We start from the raw sequence: 21,067 nt of genomic DNA, 5'->3' as shown, positions 1-21,067 counted from the left end.
GGATGCTGTAAATCAAATAAAGATAAGATTAAAGAATCTGCAATGACTTTCAAAAAGGATCCATCCATGCACTTTAATAATTTAGGAATGTAGAGAGTATGGACACAAGAGTGCCCTCACGATGTCTTACAGTGGATAGCTTCTGGAAGTCCAATATGTTTGCCACATTCATAAATATGATTGACACTATAATAGAATGCTAAAGGGAATAATACAATAGCTGTTTGCCTTGAGGAGACATTTTTAGAAGAAAGCAATCGAGTTAATCTTAACAACTTTGTAACATTGCAGATTTTCAAGAAATCCTGAAGAGTGTCTATCATCATAAATAATACAATTAATCACGGCCAAATTAATCCCAATACTACTTTGTGTGTTGTTACATAAAGCTCGTTCACTTTGTGCAGTGTATCTCATTCCAAGCACTCCGATCAGTCCATCTGTTTAAACAGATGCCAGCACCTTTTGTTTTAATTTGAAACTTTAATGGCCACCATACACTTTGAGGCAGTGAAGATTTCAGCAAAAGAGAGAGAAGATAGAAGAGTTTGTTGCAAGACACAGTCTGCTTTTCTAAAGACATATACAATACATACATCCTGCCATAGGATCCACCTCATCCTAAAAGTCTTACTATTTGTAATCGCTGTTACTTCTTACGGAAATTGGTGACAACCCAATGTGGCTGGTTACCACTATCCAGCAATAGTCCCAAACCTTAAGAATTAATTAGGGTAGAAACAAAAATTGAACAAGGCAGGTTGGGAAAAGTTGCAATCCTTTGTGAATAAAAGTTGATCATGATTTTGATATCATAGTGAATCCAGTACCACTGTTTACTAAGATATGTTTATGTTGACGTCCTACCAAACACTTGGGCACTTCTAAATGTGTCAAGACACCATATTTTCACTGTGCTTGCAAAGATGCCTTCATGGAATGGAAAAATGTTCTTAAACCTTTCAGTATCAATCTCGCAACTGAAAATCTGAATACATTATATACCACATACATGTACACTAGGCAAAGGTTTATCATATCATCAGAGAGTGCAGTATGAAAACAAGGAAATCCTGTATCCCACTCTCACTCCTCTATTAAATCATTATGGAATAGTGTACAAAAAGTCTGTGGCAAAAATAACAACAGCTTTATCAAACATTGACATAAATCTGATGAAAATGGTCAAATCTGTAGAAGTTCAGATACATTGGCTGAAACATTCTTAGAAAACTTCATACAGTAAACTTTCACCATGTCAAAACCCTGGAAGAAACTAATTTTCTAAATTTCAAATTTGCTAAGACTGAATATTACAATAACCCTTGAACTCTCGAAGAATTACACACACACACATACGCATGCACACACACAGACACACACACACACACACATACACACTTTGGAGAAGTCCAGGGCATATTGTCCATCCGAGTCATTCTATTTACAATTTTTCTTTGTTGTCACTCTTTCATTTTTGTGTTAATTTTAGGAGTGTCAAACATTAAAAGTGAGTAATTGTTACTTACTTTTCATGATTTATTCATAATTGCTAAAATTTCATGTCTCTGGTTCTAATTTTGATACCAATTCATTTATTGCCACAAAATGTGCCCTGTTAATGGATCTTGTAATATGTCTTGCATGAAATCTGGGTCTCCATGACCTCATTCTAGTGATTTTTTTCTCAACTTTGTTTAGTTATATGCAGGCCTTAACTCCTGTAACTTTTCACTAATTTTTGCTACCAAACTTGGAGTGGGGTTGCATTTTCCAGAGATAATATGTCTTGCAACTGAAATATTTTTTGCAACATATTTTGCAGGACTTATTTAAAATTGCAAAACTTGCTCTTTGGTTGGTTTGTTGCTAGAATACATCAAAATTTGATTTCTTTACAGTGTTTTCCAGGGTTTATTTAACATTGCTTATATTAAATATAGCACATCCTGGCAAAAAAGTCCTATATCCCATCATTCGTTACTACATGTATGAGGTGACAGTTGAGGCAGAGATGTGTTGTGCATCAAGAGTAGGCCACTGTAACCTTCTTTCCAGGGTTTATTAAACATTGCTTATATAGCATGTCCTGGTTCAAAGTCTCATATTCCATCATTTGTTACTACATGTACGAGGTGCTAGTTGAGACAGTCTAGTGCCGAGCATCAAGAGTAGGCCACAGTAACCATCTTTCCAGGATTTATTAAACATTGCATAAAATTTATAACTTTGCCACAGCAGCTTGCATTGTGCAATATTGCTTATTAACATTAGTGACTTGGAAACCTCATCATAATGTCATAAGAAAATGTTATAGAAAGAATCCATTACAAATCCTTCATTCATTTTGCAATAGAAGTTACATAATTTATCGAAAAATTGGATCTTTACATTTTTTACGATGTGATGTTCATTTTTTGTTTAAGAGTTCTTTGTTTACACATCTTGGTATCTTTTAGGCTGTTTAATATCAAATTCCTGTGTAGAAACTATACTGAAAACAACATCATGCACTGTTTTTAAAGGTTACATTTTAATAATTTTGAAAGTAAGAATTTATATGAGGATTTATTACATTTCTCGTTTGTTTTAAATATGAGTGCCCTGTGTCACAATATCAAGTCTTCATGTAGTGTTTTCATTGGTTGCCATCCGGGTTGAATAATGATTTTTCATGTGCTTCTGACATGGGTTTCCATCTGGGTGTAATTATGATTTTTCATGTACTTCTGACATGGGTTGCATCTGGGTGGAACAAAGATGTTTCACATACTTTTGATGTGGGTTGTTATTTGTGGGAATATTGTTTTCATGTACTTTGAAAATGGGCAGCCATCTATGTAATTATTGTTTTTTCATGTACTTTGAAAATGGGCAGTCATCTAGTTAATTATTGTTTTTTCATGTACTTTTAAAATGGGCAGCTATCTGTTGGAAATAGATTTTTGATGTACTTATAAGGCATTGCCATCTGTGAGAATATTGATTTTTCATGTGCTTTTAAAATGGGCAGTGGTCTATGTAATTATTGGGTTTTCATGTACTTTTAACATGGGCAGCCATCTGTGTAATTATTTGGGTTTTCATGTACATGTACATTCAAAATAGGCAGCCTTTTGTGTAATTATTGGGTTTCCAATACTTTTAAAATGGGCAGCCATCTGTGTAATTATTGGGTTTTCATGTACTTTTAAATTGGGCATATGTGTAATTATTGGGGTCTTATGTACTTTTAAAATGGACAGCCATCTGTTTAATTATTGGGTTTTCATATATTTTAGAAATGGGGAGCTGTCTGTGCAGTTATTCGGTTTTCATGTACTTTTAGTAAGCAGTTGTCAGTGTAATGATTGGGTTTTTCATGTAATTTTAAAATGGGAAGCCATCTGTGTAATCATTGGGTTTTGGGGGTTTTCTTGTCCTTTTAAATTTGGCATCTGTGTAATTATTGGGGTTTTATGTACTTTTAGAATACATGTAGTTAGTCATCTGTGTAATTATTGGGTCTTCCTCTACTTTTAGAATAGTTAGTCATCTGTAATTATTGAGTTTCCAGGTACAGTAGTATTCAAATGGGCAGCCATCTTTGTAGTTATTGGTTTTTCATGTACTTTTAAAATTGGTAACCTTCTGGAATGTTTTGATTTAAAGCATGATTCAAATAAATGAATTTAAAAAAACCTCTTGAATCATAATTTCATTTCTCATTGGAAATATTGGAAAACATATTTGGAGTTTTGTAACAGAATGTTTTGTGACTAAATGAGAATTTCAAAACTAAAATTGTAAAGGATTTTACATGCTTGTCACATTTATTCACTCCTTAGGTATGCAAGTTTCGTGAAGAGAACAACAGGAAGTTCTACTATACATTGGGATTCCAGGCAGGAGCCAAATTCCAGGCATCAGTAGCGGAAGATGGCAACACCACAGTTGCCCTGATTTATCAGGGTTACAGGTAGGTACACAATTTAAAAAGAGAAAGAAAACAAGAAAAAATGCATCCATAATAATCAGTACATGTATTCACATTTATATGTATTATAACTTAATTTTCCTGAAAGTGGTACATCGTATCACCACACAAGGAAGAAAAACGCTTTATATTACTAAGCATGAGTCTGAGTTATGCAGTCTTTGTGATAAAAATAAAGTCTGAAATTTTTTAGTATTAGACGGTGAAATTTTGAAACTCTTTGAACAGATAATTTCAGTATTTTGTTTGAATTGAGCATTATTTGGTGTAATTAAGACTATTTACTTCCTGATGAAGACATTTATGTTGTTATCTATCATCTAATCATCGATAAATCTGTCTAGCCTATCATGCTGTGGTGTTGTCTGTTCATCATCTATCCATCGATAAATCAAGATTAACTTTTGTATTCCCTTTGCCTTAGTAACTTAACAACTCGTAGCCTTGTTTATTTTTGTGTTGTCTGTTCATTGATGCTGGCAACATGTGGTTGATATGTCTGTATGAGTTGCCCAATACAGGGTGTTATACAGTTTGTATGATTTGCAGAGTTGCCCAATACAGGATGTTATACAGTTTGTATGATTTTCAGAGTTGCCCAATACAGGATGTTATACAGTTTGTATGATTTTCAGAGTTGCCCAATACAGGATGTTATACAGTTTGTATGATTTGCAGAGTTGCCCAATACAGGATGTTATACAGTTTGTATGATTTGCAGAGTTGCCCAATACAGGATGTTATACAGTTTGTATGATTTGCAGAGTTGCCCAAGACAGGATGTTATACACTTTGTAGACAATAAGATCCTTTTTCAGTGCGCTGCACAGTTACTATGGAGACAACCTTTGCCAAATACAAAAATTATATTTAGCAGGGTAACTGCTTCACGTTCTGAAGGTTGCTTTGTCCAAAGGTTTATAAGTCTGAACTCATTTTTGTATGAGAGCTCTATTTTCCAAAAAATTTTGCCCCGAGTTCCATTGTTCTGAAGGTTCACAAGTTTGAAGAATATAGGGGTCATTGGTCCAAAGGATCATTGATCCAAGGGTTCATAACTTCATTGGAAAAGTTTGAAAGGTTGACAAGTCCAAAATTTGTTAGTCCAATGGATTTTAACTACGGGTTCATTGGATCAGATGTTCATCAGTCCAAAAATATTTGAAAAAGGGTTTACAGGTTCAAAGGGTCTTTATGGTCCAACAGTAGTTAAAAATGGGTTCATTGGTTCGAACATCCACTTCTGTTTTTTCATTCCATCTGAATCTTTGGCCAATATACCTTGGACTATTTCACCCTTCTTTTGGGTCAGTGAACCTTCCGACTAGCACACCTTTGGATCATGAAACTTAGGGCTACTGAACCTTGCTTTGGGACTGACGACCCCTCAGATGAATGAACCTTTGAAATGGCAAAACTATCTTTTGGACCATAGAACCTTCAGATCAATGAAGTGTAGGATAATTTAAATGTAACCATGTATCAGCTATGTTCAAAACATGCAAAAACAAGAATTTGTTTAATTATTCTCAAGGTTTGCCTGATGTTTTTTATTCCATTGGGATGAGGGCACTTTAGCGTCATAAAATGTCTTTTAAAAATGCACATTATCATAAAAGTGAAGAAATTAATATCATTGAAATATAATGACTGTATATGTACTTACAACGTGTTCTTTGTTATCTCCAAGTTATTATGTACGTAAAATGTGTTCTTTGTTATCTCCTGTACTTACGTGTTCTTTGTTATCTCCAAGTTATTATGTACTTACAATATGTTCTTTGTTATCTCCAAATTATTATGTACTTACAATGTGTTCTTTGTTATCTCCAAGTTATTACATGATTTAAGGTCAAATTCATTTGTCTTTCAGTTTAAGTAATTTTATATCCTCTTTTTCTTCACTACTCCATATAATTTGATTGCCACATTCTTAGGTAGGCCAACATTAGGCTAACATTGGACTAGCCAGGAACTGGACATTGCCGAGAACCCCACATCAAGGGTTATGTACTGTCAATTAGGTCAGCCCAGTACTAATGATGATGGTCGTGGGAATGAGTAGCCATCTTGGATTATCTTAATTGAATACTCATGTCATTAGAGTAATAGTGCTTTTCATTAGGTGATATGATGTTTATGTATCAGATTAATTGTATAAGGATAGCAGGAAAGGTATAAGCATAGTGGCAAAAGTTTATAGTGTAGCAGATGATTGGTTATAAGGCATAGTGAGCTTAAATGATAGTATAGTGGGACTCCTATGGTGAAAGGCCATGGGTAGAAAACTGGTTCTGAGTGATTGTGCAGTATACCCAATGACTTAAACACCAACACTGTAAATGTGCTTCATCGGCACACAGAAAAGCATATTTGAGGTCATGAATGCATTAGACAGTTTAGACTCTGTATCATGTTACTGTAAACCCACCCACCCCAGTATACTGCAGTCTCAATGCATACTGTAAACCCACCTACCCAGGTATGCTGCAGTCTCAATAAATACTGTAAACCCATCCACCCCAGTATGCTGCAGTCTCAATACATCCTGTAAACCTGGGACCACCCCAGTATTCTGCAGTCTCAATACATACTGTAAATCCACCCACCTCAGTATTCTGCAATCTCAATACATATTGTAAACCCCCCCCCATTATTCTGCAGTCTCAGTACATACTGTAAATCCAGGACCACCCCAGTATTCTGCAATCTCAATACATACTGTAAACCTGGGACCCACCTCAGTATTCTGCAGTCTCAATACATGCTGTAAATCCACCCACCTCAGTATTCTGCAATCTCAATACATACTGTAAACCTGGGACCCACCTCAGTATTCTGCAGTCTCAATACATGCTGTAAATCAATCCACCCCAGTATTTAGCAGTCTCAATACATACTTTAAACCCGGGATCACCCCAGTATGCTGCACTCTCAATAAATACTGTAAACTGACCCACCCCCGTATGCTGCAGTCTCAATACATACTGTAAACCTAGGACCACCCCAGTATGCTGCAGTCTCAATACATGCTGTAAATCAATCCGTCCCAGTATTTAGCAGTGTCAATACATACTTTAAACCCGGGATCACCCCAGTATGCTGCACTCTCAATAAATACTATAAACTGACCCACCCCAGTATGCTGCAGTCTTAGTACATACTGTAAACCTGGGACCACCCCAGTATTCTGCAGTCTTAATATATACTGTAAACCCAGGACCACCCCAGTATTCTGCAGTCTCAATACATACCGTAAATCCACCCATCTCAGTATTCTGCGATCTCAATACATATTGTAAACCCACCCACCCCATTATTCAGCAGTCTCAATACATACTGTAAACCCGGGACCACCAGAGGAAGCTGCAGTCTTAACACATACTGTAAACCCACCCACCCCAGTATGCTGCAGTCTCAATACATACTGTAAACCTGGGACCACCCGAGTAAGCTGCAGTCTCAATACATACGGTAAACCCACCCACCCCAGTTTGCTGCAGTCTCAATACATACTGTAAACCCGGGACACACCCCAGCATGCTGCAGGCTCAATACATACTGTAAACCCACCCAACCCAGTATGCTGCAGTTTCAATACATACTGCAAACCCACCCCTCAGTATTCTGCAGTCTCAATACATACTGTAAACCTGGAACCCACCCCAGTATTCTGCAGTCTTAGTACATACTGTAAACCTGGGACCACCCCAGTATTCTGCAGTCTCAATACATACTGTAAACCCGGGACCCACCCCAGTATTCTGCAGTCTCAATACATACTGTAAACCTGGGACCACCCCAGTATTCTGCAGTCTCAATACATACTGTAAACCCGGGACCCACCACAGTATTCTGCAGTCTTAATACATAATAATAAGTATATGGTTCTGGAGCACATTCAGTTGGTGTTTTGTTTTTGATCATGATTGATGCCTAATTTATTTTACTTCTAGTTTTTGGCTCATGATAAACAATTATAATATAGTTTCACTGCATTAAATAAAAGTACTCCACACTGCCTTAATTGACAATAGTCTACACTGCGTTAAATAACAGAATGCTACATTGCCTTAACTAAAAGTAGTCTACACCACATTAAGTAACAGTACACTGCCTACCTTAACTAACAGTATTCTGCACTGTATTAAACAACAGTACACTGCCTTAACTAACAGTATTCTACACCACATTAAACAACAGTACAGTGCCTACCTTAACTAACAGTATTCTGCACTGCATTGAACAACATTACACTGCCTTAACTAACAGTATTCTACACCACATTAAGCAACAGTACAAAGGATTAAACAACAGTACACTGCCTTAACTAACAGTATTCTATAAAGCATTAAACAACAGGGCTCTGTACTGCCTTAACTAACAGTATTTTACACTGTATTAAACAACAGTACACTGCCTTAACTAAAAGTAGTCTACACCACATTAAGTAACAGTACAGTGCCTACTTTAACTAACAGTATTCTGCACTGTATTGAACAACAGTACACTGCCTTAACTAACAGTATTCTACACCACATTGAACAACAGTACAAAGCCTTAAACAACAGTACTCTGCACTGCCTTAACTAACAGTATCCTACAAAGCATTAAACAAAAGTACACTGCCTTAACTAACAGTATTCTACAAAGCATGAAACTGTTCACTGCCTTAACTAATAGTTATACACTGCATTAAACAACAGAACATTACATTGTCTTAACTAACAGTATTCTACACTGCATTAAACAACAGTATACTGCCTTAACTAACAGCATTCTACAAAGCATGAAACAGTTCACTGCCTTTACTAGCAGTATTTTACAAAGCATTAAACAACAGTACACTGCCTGCCTTAACTATCAGTATTCTACAAGGCATTCAACAAAAGTACATTACCTTTACTAAACGTATTCTACAAAGCATTAAACAACAGTACACTGCCTTAGCTAACAGTATTATACACTGCATTAAGCAATGGTACACTGCCTTAACTAAAGTAGTCTACACCGCATTAAACAACAGTACACTACCTTAACTAACAGTATTATACACTGCATTAAGCAATGGTACACTGCCTTAACTAAAGTAGTCTACACCGCATTAAACAACAGTACACTGCCTTAACTAATAGTATTCTACACCGCATTGAACAACAGTACACTGCCTTATCTAAAAGTAGTTTACACTGCATTAAACAACAGTACACTGCCTGCCTTAACTAACAGTATTCTAGACTGCATTAAACAACAGTACACTGCCTTAACTAAAAGTAGTCTACACTGCATTAAACAACAGTACATTGCCTTAACTATCAGTATTCTACACTGCATTAAACAACAGTACTCTGCCTTAACAAACGGTAGACTACAAAGCATTAAACAACAGTACACTGCCTTAACTAACAGTATTCTGCACTGCATTAAACAACAGTACGCTGCCCTAACACTATTCTACACCACATTTAAGAACAGTTTACTAAGTTAAGGCAGGCAGTGTACTGTTGTTTAATGCTTTGTAAAATACTGCTAGTAAAGGCAGTGAACTGTTTCATGCTTTGTAGAATGCTAACAATATTCTACAAAGCTATAAACAACAGTATTCTGTACTGCCTTAACTAACAGTATTCTACAAAGCATTAAGCAACAGTACACTGCCTTAGCTAACAGGATTCTACAAATCATTAAACAACAGTACACTGCCCTAACTAACAGTATTCTACACTGCATTTAACAACAGTACTCTGCCTTAAAAATAGTATTCTACAAATCATTAAACAACAGTACACTACCCTAACAGTATTCTACACTGCATTAAACAACAGTACACTGCCTTAACTAACAGTATTATATAAATCATTAAACAACAGTACTCTGCACTGCCTTAACTAATAGTATTCTACAAAGCATTAAACAACAGCACACTGCCTTAACTAACAGTATTCTTCACTGCATTAAACAGCAATACTCTGCCTTGATATTATTCTACACTGCATTAAACAACATTACTCTACATTGCCTTAACTAACAGTATTCTAGACTGCATTAAACAACAGTACTCTACACTGCCTTTACTAGTAGTTGTCTACACTTCATTAAATAAAAGTACTCCACACTGCCTTAACTAACAGTAGTCTATACTGCATTCCAAAAAATACACTGCCTTAACTAGCAATAGTCTACTCTGCATTCAACAAAAATAATCTGCACTGCCTTAACTAATAGTAGTGTACACTGCATTAAATGAAAGTACACTGTTCACTGACACTAGTCTAAACTACATTAGATAAAACTATGCTGCCTTAATGAACAGTTGTCTACACTTCATTAAACAACAGTACTATACACTGCATTCAGAATTCTATTTTTATATTCTAATTGTGTTGTATGAATATCCCTTAATATAAAGCACCCTCACTTGTAGTGTGATTACTTTGATTCATGAAAAGTGTTAGAATGAGGGGTATTAGTGCATATTTTTTAGTAAAATGGTATACACAAAAAGATTAGATATTGTTGTTCTGCATTTCTTTGGCAAGGGCATCTGGTTTTATCAACGGTTAATCTGGTCATGCTAATTAACGAAACAGATATGCATCTTGTATTTATATGTAGATAGTTTTTACTTAGTGTTATTTCGTATCCATCCATGAGGCATTTCTGCAGAAAAAATAGATTACACATATATTCATAATCAGACATTGATAAACAAAGTAATCCAAAAATGACATTGACCAATATGTTTTGCAGATTTTATCAAGATAGCATTCAATCTCTTAAAAAATCTCATGCCAGGATAGACAGCACACATACCTACCATATTCTCAGACTTTTTTTTTTCCTTTTTTTTCTTGATGCTCAAAAGTATGTTTTGAGGTCCCAATGGGGGGTAGTGGGGTCAGTGCATGTAGCCATAGAGCAATGTCGTCCACTTTAGAATTCCGGTAAACTATTTCTAATAGCTTCTAGAAAATTATTGTAAATTAAAATCTGAATAGAAGACAATAACTTCTGTTTTTTTTCATAGCATTTAATACATTAAGTGTTCATTGAATTTGAAATAACACATTATTTTGGAATTATTCTGAACTCACTAAGAGACATTCTGGATTGCAGCATTGTGGTACATCAGGACATTCATGACTATTATAATTCATTCATAACATTCTGTATGTCTGGGTTTGCGATAAGACATTTAAGATTGTTTGGGATTTCATTTACAATACTGAAAGTATTGAAATTTTCACTCAGTATCTCAGAGAACTAAATCTTTGGTTGATTTATTAACTTATTTATATGCACATAACTTTGCATACATTTGTTCCATTTCTTGCAATTAATACATAATCCTTATCTAAAGGCATTATTAATATCTGATTGGAATATTATGGTAACATGAATTAATTTCTGCCCCATCATCAAATATGAAAAGATCTTGTTTCTTTTGGACATTTCTCTTAACATTTGTATGTAATTGTGCTTACTGTTAACATGACACACATCATGTTATTTGTAACTAGGATTATACATGTGTAATATATCAGTCTTCTGATGTTTTGCTTTATAATTATTAATACATGTTTTCTTATGTGTGCTTGTCTAAACCTTCGTACTTGTTTTGCTTGTGTGACATTGGTGTACTTGACTTGTAGTTAGGTACAAGTTGAACCTTGATGTACTTGTTTACTACTTGTCTAACCTTAGTGTACTTGTTTTTTGTGCTTGTCTATTTGTTTTTGTGCTTGTCTAACTTTGGTGTACTTGTTTTTGTACTTGTCTAACTTTGGTGTACTTGTTTTTGTGCACGTCTAACTTTGATATGCTTGTTTTTGTGCCTGTCTAACTTTGGTATACTTGTTTTTATGCATGTCTAACTTTGGAATGCTTGTTTTTATGCCTGTCTAACTTTGGTATGCTTGTTTTTGTGCTTGTCTGACTTTGGTGTACTTGTTTTTGTGCTTGTCTAACTTTGGTGTACTTGTTTTTGTGCTTGTCTAACTTTGGTGTACTTGTTTTTGTGCATGTCTAACTTTGGTATGCCTGTTTTAGTGCCTGTCTAACTTTGGTGTACTTGTTATGTACATGTACTTTTCTAACCTTGTTACACCTATTTTATGTGCTTTTCTAACCTTGGTGTACTTGTTTTATGTGTTTGCCTAGCCTTGGTGTATTTATTTTGTCCTTCTCCAATAATTATTAATACATGTTTTCTTATGTGTGCTTGTCTAAACCTTCGTACTTGTTTTCTTCTGTGACATTGGTGTACTTGACTTGTAGTTAGGTACAAGTTGAACCTTGATGTACTTGTTTACTACTTGTCTAACCTTAGTGTACTTGTTTTTTGTGCTTGTCTATTTGTTTTTGTGCTTGTCTAACTTTGGTGTACTTGTTTTTGTACTTGTCTAACTTTGGTGTACTTGTTTTTGTGCACGTCTAACTTTGATATGCTTGTTTTTGTGCCTGTCTAACTTTGGTATACTTGTTTTTATGCCTGTCTAACTTTGGTATGCTTGTTTTTATGCCTGTCTAACTTTGGTATGCTTGTTTTTGTGCTTGTCTGACTTTGGTGTACTTGTTTTTGTGCTTGTCTAACTTTGGTGTACTTGTTTTTGTGCTTGTCTAACTTTGGTGTACTTGTTTTTGTGCATGTCTAACTTTGGTATGCCTGTTTTAGTGCCTGTCTAACTTTGGTGTACTTGTTGTTATGTACATGTACTTTTCTAACCTTGTTACACCTATTTTATGTGCTTTTCTAACCTTGGTGTACTTGTTTTATGTGTTTGTCTAGCCTTGGTGTATTTATTTTGTCCTTCTCCAACCTTTGTGGACTTGTTATGTTCTTGTCTTACCTTGGTGTACTTGTTTAACTTATATATGTTTATGTTAGACTGCTGTTTTGATACCGCTATTTATTCTTGCAACCGTCTTTTACCTTGTGTCTTAGTTATTAGTCCTGGCCTAGTAATAAAGAAAGAAATAATGTTCAGACAGGTATGGATTTGCATAAAGGAGCTATTTCTGTGTAGGTAAATACACATGTAGCATATGTACATTTCTTCCTGTTAGAAATATTATTTTATTTTTAAAATAAAATTGTTTTCAGGGTACTGTTGTGTAATGCTTTGTAGACTACTTTTAGTTAAGGCAATGTGCTGTTGTATAACTCATTCGGCCCCAGCACTGTTATCAGTACCTCTGCTGCTATGCCCCGGAAGCACTAAGCTGTGTCTGGCTGCTTGTGCCCCAGAGTTTTTACCTGTTTTAAAATTTTTGAAAACATCATGCACATGCATTCATTTTTACCTTAATTTCTCTTCTTATATCCAATTAAAATCCACAACATTTTCACCAATTATTCCAAATGAATTTGTCTTCACAGTGGTGTATTTTTTCCCCCATTTTGTCCAAGTCTTTCACACTATTTACAAAATTATGTGCAACGTTTATCCACAAGAACTCTTACCATCATCACTGTCAGCATCCTCATCTTCTGACGATTCAATCTCAGAAATTTCTATGTCCGAATCTAATTCTTTTAAACTATCCAACTGCCGAACATATCTTTCCTCAGCTTGCTCAGTATTTTCAAGATCAAACCCAAGAAACTCCTCATTTTGCTCTCAGCATAAATCACTCTTATGTCTGCCATCATTTTTGATTTTTCGTGAACAGAACATGTGTAGTGAAACTGCTCTCAAAACAGTAACCCTTGGCTTCTGAACAATTCAAATTTCCACGAACAAAAGTAAAATAATTTCTGATTGGTTTAATAGTTGTTTAGTTCTTGGGGAAAAAAAAAAACATTTCTAACCAGTCAGAGAAATTGTATCTAACACACATTCATCATGCCTGGAGACAGTATCGGCCATTGAATGCAGTAAACAATCCACGACTACAGGCAGGATCAGCCAATGAAGGCAGAAACCGGATCATGCCTACAGACGGGATCGGGGCTGAACGAGTTAATGCAGTGTAGTACTTTTAGATAAGGCAGTGTACTATTGTTTAATACGGTGTAGACTACTTTTAGTTAAGGCAGTGTACTGCCAGTTTAATGAACTGGATTTTGAGCTTGTTTTTTTAATAATCATTTATTTGAGTTTTGGGCATTTTTTAGTCTTTACAATGGTTACCCCTTCCATTGATGACCCAGAGAAATGCCACACACGTTTTATCACTTGAATCACAAACCTAGGGATTGATCAAAAGTATAAATCCACAATTTACATTCGCAACATTTCTAAGCATATCCGGAGTTTTAAAGTTTGTTATACTGCATAAGAGGCCCTTTGTGCATCATTTTATATATAAAATAGGTATCATATATATTTTTTATTTTACTCTGTGAGTTGAAGCACAAAACAGATGTCGGAAACTCCAACACTGTAAATGTAATTATTTCAGGAGATTAATTTTATATGAAATTTTACAGACTATACAGCAGTAACATTTCCTATAACATTTCCTGTGTTATTTATCACTGGCTGAGCTAGGGATAGATACAGATAAATTTGCAATCTGTAGAAAAACACATTTTAAATTTACTTTATATCCCTTCAGACCCTTTCCACAAAAGATCTTTTATCAGAAACTTGTCTAGCTACAGTGGTCATCCCTTTTGATCCACTATATATATATACACGTACCTGGTAGCATGTACGCATGCAGAATTTACATGCTGTTTGGCACCAGAAAGTAACTTCATTGTTCTTTCTCAATAGATATTTCATAAAAGTTCTTTTCCACTCGTTATTTGTCTTTGTTTCCCTTTAATTTCCATACTCTTTCTTAAAGCCCCCTTTGAACAAATTTCTAAATTTCTATGAAACATGAAAAGTCCCATCTTTTCACAAACGCACAACACGATGAAAAGTATGACAGTTATCATTTTTTGAAGGTGTCCTTTAGATAAATATTAAGTCCAGCTTATATGAGGTGAACAGTTTTATTAAAAAGATAAAATTTAATCAATGTCAGAGACACATGCTGCAGTAAAAAAATAATTGAAAATGAAGGTAAACTTCATTGGTAATATTTATGACTATTAGCAGTTACAGATGAACATGGTACTATTTTTAGCTCCATCACTACCAGTTCATGTCATAAATAAAGTGATTTTTATCAAAGTTACTTTGTTCATCTTTTGTTTCATGAATCTGTTGTCATGTACCAGGTGAGGAGTGACGTTATTACTTCGAAGTCAGCTTGATAACAATTGTCAGTTAGAAAAGTGTTCATTATTTTTAGCACTGATGTTTCAAAAGAAAATGTTTCTTGTTGTCACAAATTCAGATACATGTATTGTAAAACTAATAGGATATTTGTTTATGAAAAATGAATTTTAGGCTTGTAATGTTGATGCAGATTGAGTTTTTTTTTTCTATTGGCATATAAAGTAGACCATACCGTATCTATATCTTTCCCACTAATCTTTTTATTTAGTACACAGAATATGTCTGTAACAACAGCACATAACTATGGTTAATGACAGCTCTACTACACTACAGGATTTCTTTTAAATTTTTTTTGCATCTTTCTTAGTAATAAAATGAGTTTTTTATAATCCAAAATATATGACAAAGAGATCAGTCATTGCTTTTATCTTTAATGTCGAAACATATATGGATGATTAGCAAGTCCGGTATTTAACAAGTACATGTAATATAAATTAATGCTTAGCGATTCATTTTCTTTCAAAAAGAATTTATATAACCAATTAGGTTATTAACTTGCTATTAAGTATTATTGGGATTTTCTTATTTACTTGTTATTTCCAGATTAGTTCCGTAGTCCAGTTTGGTCATAATAAACATGTACAAACTACAAGCTTAAGAAATTAGATTGAAAGTCAAATGGGCATTGCTGCAATAGTCCAACTGACCACTGACAATATTTGCTATGAAGCCACATGCTAATTATGATCAGTGCAATTAGAGATAGATTTTATAACCTTGGCAATAGATTTTATAACCTTGGCAATAGATTTTATAACCTTGGCAACCTTGGCAATAGATTTTATAACCTTGGCAAACACATTGCTTAGCAATTGCAGGTGATACACAAGTCAATATTAATAGATATTATGTGTTCAGCTTATGAATAATAGAGTACAAGTTAAATAAGGAAGAAGAAAAGGCCAATCAATAAGAAAAAAATCCACTTATATGAAGCTAAAACTAAACCTATGTAAAAAAATTAGAGGCCATTTGTTGTACAGTAATACTCATTTCACTGCTAAGCATGGATAATAGTAGGAATTTCAGCTGTTTGAAAAAGATGATGATATTTTGCGTGGTAAGGAGAAATTAAAGACTGCTGCAAGAATGAGAGAAAATAATTCCTTTAACCACCGGCACTAACGGGCCACACACTTGTTTCTGTGCTGTTTGCATTTATGTCTTAAGCCATTGGGAAAATTTGGACTGGATTTTTTTATGTCAAAAGAGGGAGGATTTTCACAGTAACATTTTGCTGTTCATGCTCTTATTATATGTACTATAGACATTTAATAATAATGAAAAGAATAAGAATAATAATAATAACAATAATAATAATAATAATAATAATAATAATAATAATGACCTTATTTAAAGAGGGTAACACAATTAGCTAAAAACTAATCTACCTTGAGGCCCACTTACAAAGGAATTCATTTATTTAAGCTGCATCTCTGAAGCCACTGGATATATTGGGTTTGGAAGAAGGAAATAGAGTGGGCATTTCTAATCTCAACTGGAATACTATTCCAGAGCAGAGTTCCAGAGTATTGGAAACTTTCTTCAAATAACTCCTTATTTGGTTTGGGAATTTTATACTGTTTGGTAGACATGGATCACAGGTGGGGAGTATTACCAGGTAGCCTATACTGGAATAGTGATTGTAAATATTCAGGAGCACTATTCTGAGATATCTTGTACATTAATTTGGCTTTTCTCAAACAGATTCGGTCTTTAATAGGTAATATTTTTAACCTACCAGCTAAACTTTCCTTGCTTTCTTTCTGGATTGATATTAGCCTAAATGCTCTTTTTTGAAGATGTGCCAGCTTTGCTATGTTTTTGTCATTTGAATTACCCCATACTGTACTACAGTAGTCCAAATAGGGTTGTATGTAACTGTTATAAAACAGTTATCTGTGCCTTTCAGGGAGAAAATGTCTTATCCTACTGAGAAGCCATAAACTTGAATTGACTTTTTTACTGGTATGTTTGATATGTTCAGTCCATGATAGGTTATTATCTACCAGAACACCAAGTAGCCTATCATGACAGACTATTTGCAGATTTGTATCCTTCCATGTCAGACATAGTTCATCACTATCAAGATTTGTCCTTCTTTGCCGTGTTGAGATAAGTAATATTTTAGTTTTACCAGTATTTACCACCATGCCATTACATGTGTACCAGTTTTCCAGTTTGTTTAGTGCATTCTGTAAAGAAATTTTGAGCTCATGCTTTGTGTTTTGGATGTCTGACAATGTTGTGTCATCTGCATAGAGATCTGTAGATGATATTGAGTCTCTTAGTAAAAGTGGTAGGTCATTAATAAATAAAATGAATAGTAGTGGACCTAGAATTGAGCCTTGTGGTACTCCATATCTAATTGTTTCAGGTTCAGACAGAACATTATTTATGTAAACATGTTGTGTTCTCTCATTTAAGTACAAAGTAAACCATCTAATTGTTCTTTCATCACACTGGTAGATTTTCAGTTTCTTCAAAAGGATTTCATGATCCACCATGGCAAAAGCTTTCTTGAAATCTACAAATACAGTTCCTATTATTCTACCTTGGTCAAGTGCTTGAAGCCATTTATCAGTTAGGGAGATCAAGGCAGTCTCACAGGAATGGTTCTGTCTAAAGCCTGATTGATTAGGGTGTAACAGCAAGTGTTTGGTTAAATATGACATGAATGAGTCATGGACATGTTTTTCAATCAATTTTGACAAGTTTGGTAGTATTGAGATTAATCGGTAGTTATCAGCATCATCCTTAGAACCAGATTTGTGAATAGGAGTTACTTTTGCAGTTTTCCATATTTTGGGGACAGATGAGGTTGCAATACTTAAATTAATTATGAATGTTATGCTATCTACAATAGCAAAGGCAGAAGATTTAATGAGTCGTGGACCAATCTGATCAATAATAATAGTAATAATAATAATAATAATAGTAATAATAATAATAAGAAGAAGAATAATAATAATACAGATAAATACTTAATTTGTTGAGGTAAACTCAGGATGAAATACTAGTGTAATAAAAGAGAAGAAAAATTTAACAATTGTAAAGCATGCTTACATATATACATCATGTATAAGAACACAAAGTGTACATAAAATGCATTAACAGAATAAATTGGAGCACATGTATATCAATATTTATAATAAAAATGTCCCTTCGAGATAGTCGTCATATGTTTTTGTTTTGAACATATTTAGATTCATTTCTGATCTAATTGCTTTGGGGAGTTCATTCCAGAGAATAGCACTGGAGCAAGCAAATGAATTTTTTTTAAATATTGTTTTTGGAAATGGTGTCTTGTAATGATCATTTGTAATCAGGTTCAGTTTAGGTCTTGGTACTGTTTTTTCTGACTTAAAATGAAAGAGTGTAGACAAAGTTAGTTCTTTACATTTTGAACATTAATACATGGACTTCTGGTAGACTTATCAGTATTCATATTTGAGCATTTTCGATTTTGAGAAAAGATTTCTGGATGGTGAATCAAATGATAAATGTATGATAATTCTTGCTGCTTTTTTTAAGATTGTGGATTGTTTCAGTATTGGTATCCATTGTATTTCCTCAAATTGTGCAGCAACAGTAGAAGTGGAAGAATGAATGCATTGTAAGATAATTTCTGATAATTGAGCTGTGTGGTAGATAAAATTTTTTCCCCAGTAAGAGGTAAATTCTCAAGCTTACTAAATAACGGATGTGTTTCACATGCTTACACTATCTTATCACCATGACCTCCAAAAGTTTTCCTGTGTCAGCATTTTCAATTTCTCTATTGAAGATATACAGCTCAAGATTTAGATGTGTTCACTGACAATCTTTGCATAGTTCCAATCCGCATGGCTTTGTTGTGGGTTTTTTAAAATGATTAACATGTCATCCAGTGAGCACCAATTTTCAGCATGATATAAGTTAAGATCAGACTTGTGCAGAGTAATTTCATCAGCATATAGATGAGATTTTGAATGTTGTATTTACTGGGCAAGTCATTTGTTGTATTTACAGGGCAAGTCATTTGTTGTATTTACAAGGCAAGTCATTTGTTGTATTTACAGGGCAAGTCATTTGTTGTATTTACAAGGCAAGTCATTTGTTGTATTTACAGGGAATGTCATTTCTTGTATTTACAGGCCAAGTCATTTGTTGTATTTACAGGCCAAGTCATTTGTTGTATTTACAGCCCAAGTCATTTGTTGTATTTACAAGGCAAGTCAGTTGTTGCAATTACTGAAATTCCTATTTCCAACCATCACTGGATTTTGATATTTTGATTGCTTGGAATTTGGTGTTTTGACATTGGCATGTGTTTGGCATGTTTAAATATCTTGAGAAACTTGAAACACCCAAGGCAAACCAACCCAGTTTTATGCAAATTGAGCTCTTGAAGCAATCCAGCTAAATGAATTAAGACCTTTGATCCTGTCCAACTTATTTATGATGACACATGCTGTAGACTCTAGTCTGTCTTGACTTTGATCCTGTCCAAATTATTTTTGATGATACATGCTGTAGACTCTATTATATCTCGACTTTGATCCTGTCCAACTTATTTTTGATGATACATGCTATAGACTCTATTATATCTCGACTTTGATCCTGTCCAAATTATTTATAATGATACATGCTATAGACTCTAGTCTGTCTTGACTTTGATCCTGTCCAAATTATTTATGATGATACATGCTGTAGACTCTATTATATCTCGACTTTGATCCTGTCCAAATTATTTATGATGATACATGCTATAAACTCTAGTCTGTCTTGACTTTGATCCTGTCCAAATTATTTTTGATGATACATGCTGTAGACTCTATTATATCTCGACTTTGATCCTGTCCAAATTATTTATGATGATACATGCTATAGACTCTAGTCTGTCTTGACTTTGATCCTGTCCAAATTATTTATGATGATACATGCTGTACACTCTATTATATCTGGACTTTGATCCTGTCCAAATTATTTATGATGATACATGCTATAGATTCTAGTCTGTCTTGACTTTGATCCTGTCCAAATTATTTTTGATGATACATGCTGTAGACTCTATTATATCTCGACTTTGATCCTGTCCAAATTATTTATGATGATACATGCTATAGACTCTAGTCTGTCTTGACTTTGATCCTGTCCAAATTATTTATGATGATACATGCTATAAACTCTAGTCTGTCTTGACTTTGATCCTGTCCAAATTATTTATGATGATACATGCTATAGACTCTATTATATCTGGACTTTGATCCTGTCCAAATTATTTATGATGATACATGCTATAAACTCTAGTCTGTCTTGACTTTGATCCTGTCCAAATTATTTATGATGATACATGCTATAGACTCTATTATATCTCGACTTTGATCCTGTCCAACTTATTTATGATGATACATGCTATAAACTCTAGTCTGTCTTGACTTTGATCCTGTCCAAATTATTTTTGATGATACATGCTATAAACTCTAGTCTGTCTTGACTTTGATCCTGTCCAAATTATTTATGATGATACATGCTATAGACTCTATTATATCTCGACTTTGATCCTGTCCAACTTATTTATGATGATACATGCTATAAACTCTAGTCTGTCTTGACTTTGATCCTCTCCAAATTATTTATGATGATACATGCTGTAGACTCTATTATATCTCGACTTTGATCCTGTCCAAATTATTTTTGATGATACATGCTATAAACTCAAGTCCGTCTTGACTTTGATCCTGTCCAAATTATTTTTGATGATACATGCTGTCGACTCTAGTCTGTCTTGACTTTGATCCTCTCCAAATTATTTATGATGATACATGCTATAGACTCTAGTCTGTCTTGACTTTGATCCTGTCCAAATTATTTA

General features: G+C 34.3%; 1 protein-coding gene across 1 annotated transcript in view; it reads left to right on the top strand.

Annotated features, from left to right (window-relative positions):
- Window positions 1–21,067, top strand: part of LOC149781299 (uncharacterized) — a 122,632-nt gene that overhangs the window by 53,771 nt on the left and 47,794 nt on the right. Inside the window, exon 3 of the mRNA XM_089935386.1 lies at window positions 3,828–3,958. Within this exon, the coding sequence (XP_089791512.1) occupies window positions 3,828–3,958 (131 nt within the window). The remainder of the gene's footprint in view (window positions 1–3,827; window positions 3,959–21,067) is intronic.

This window comes from Sinohyriopsis cumingii, chromosome 15, assembly GCF_028554795.1.
Source record: "Sinohyriopsis cumingii isolate HCF-2022 chromosome 15, ASM2855479v2, whole genome shotgun sequence".
Classification (NCBI taxonomy): Eukaryota; Metazoa; Mollusca; class Bivalvia; order Unionida; family Unionidae; genus Sinohyriopsis; species Sinohyriopsis cumingii.
This window is presented reverse-complemented; position numbering and strand designations above follow the sequence as displayed.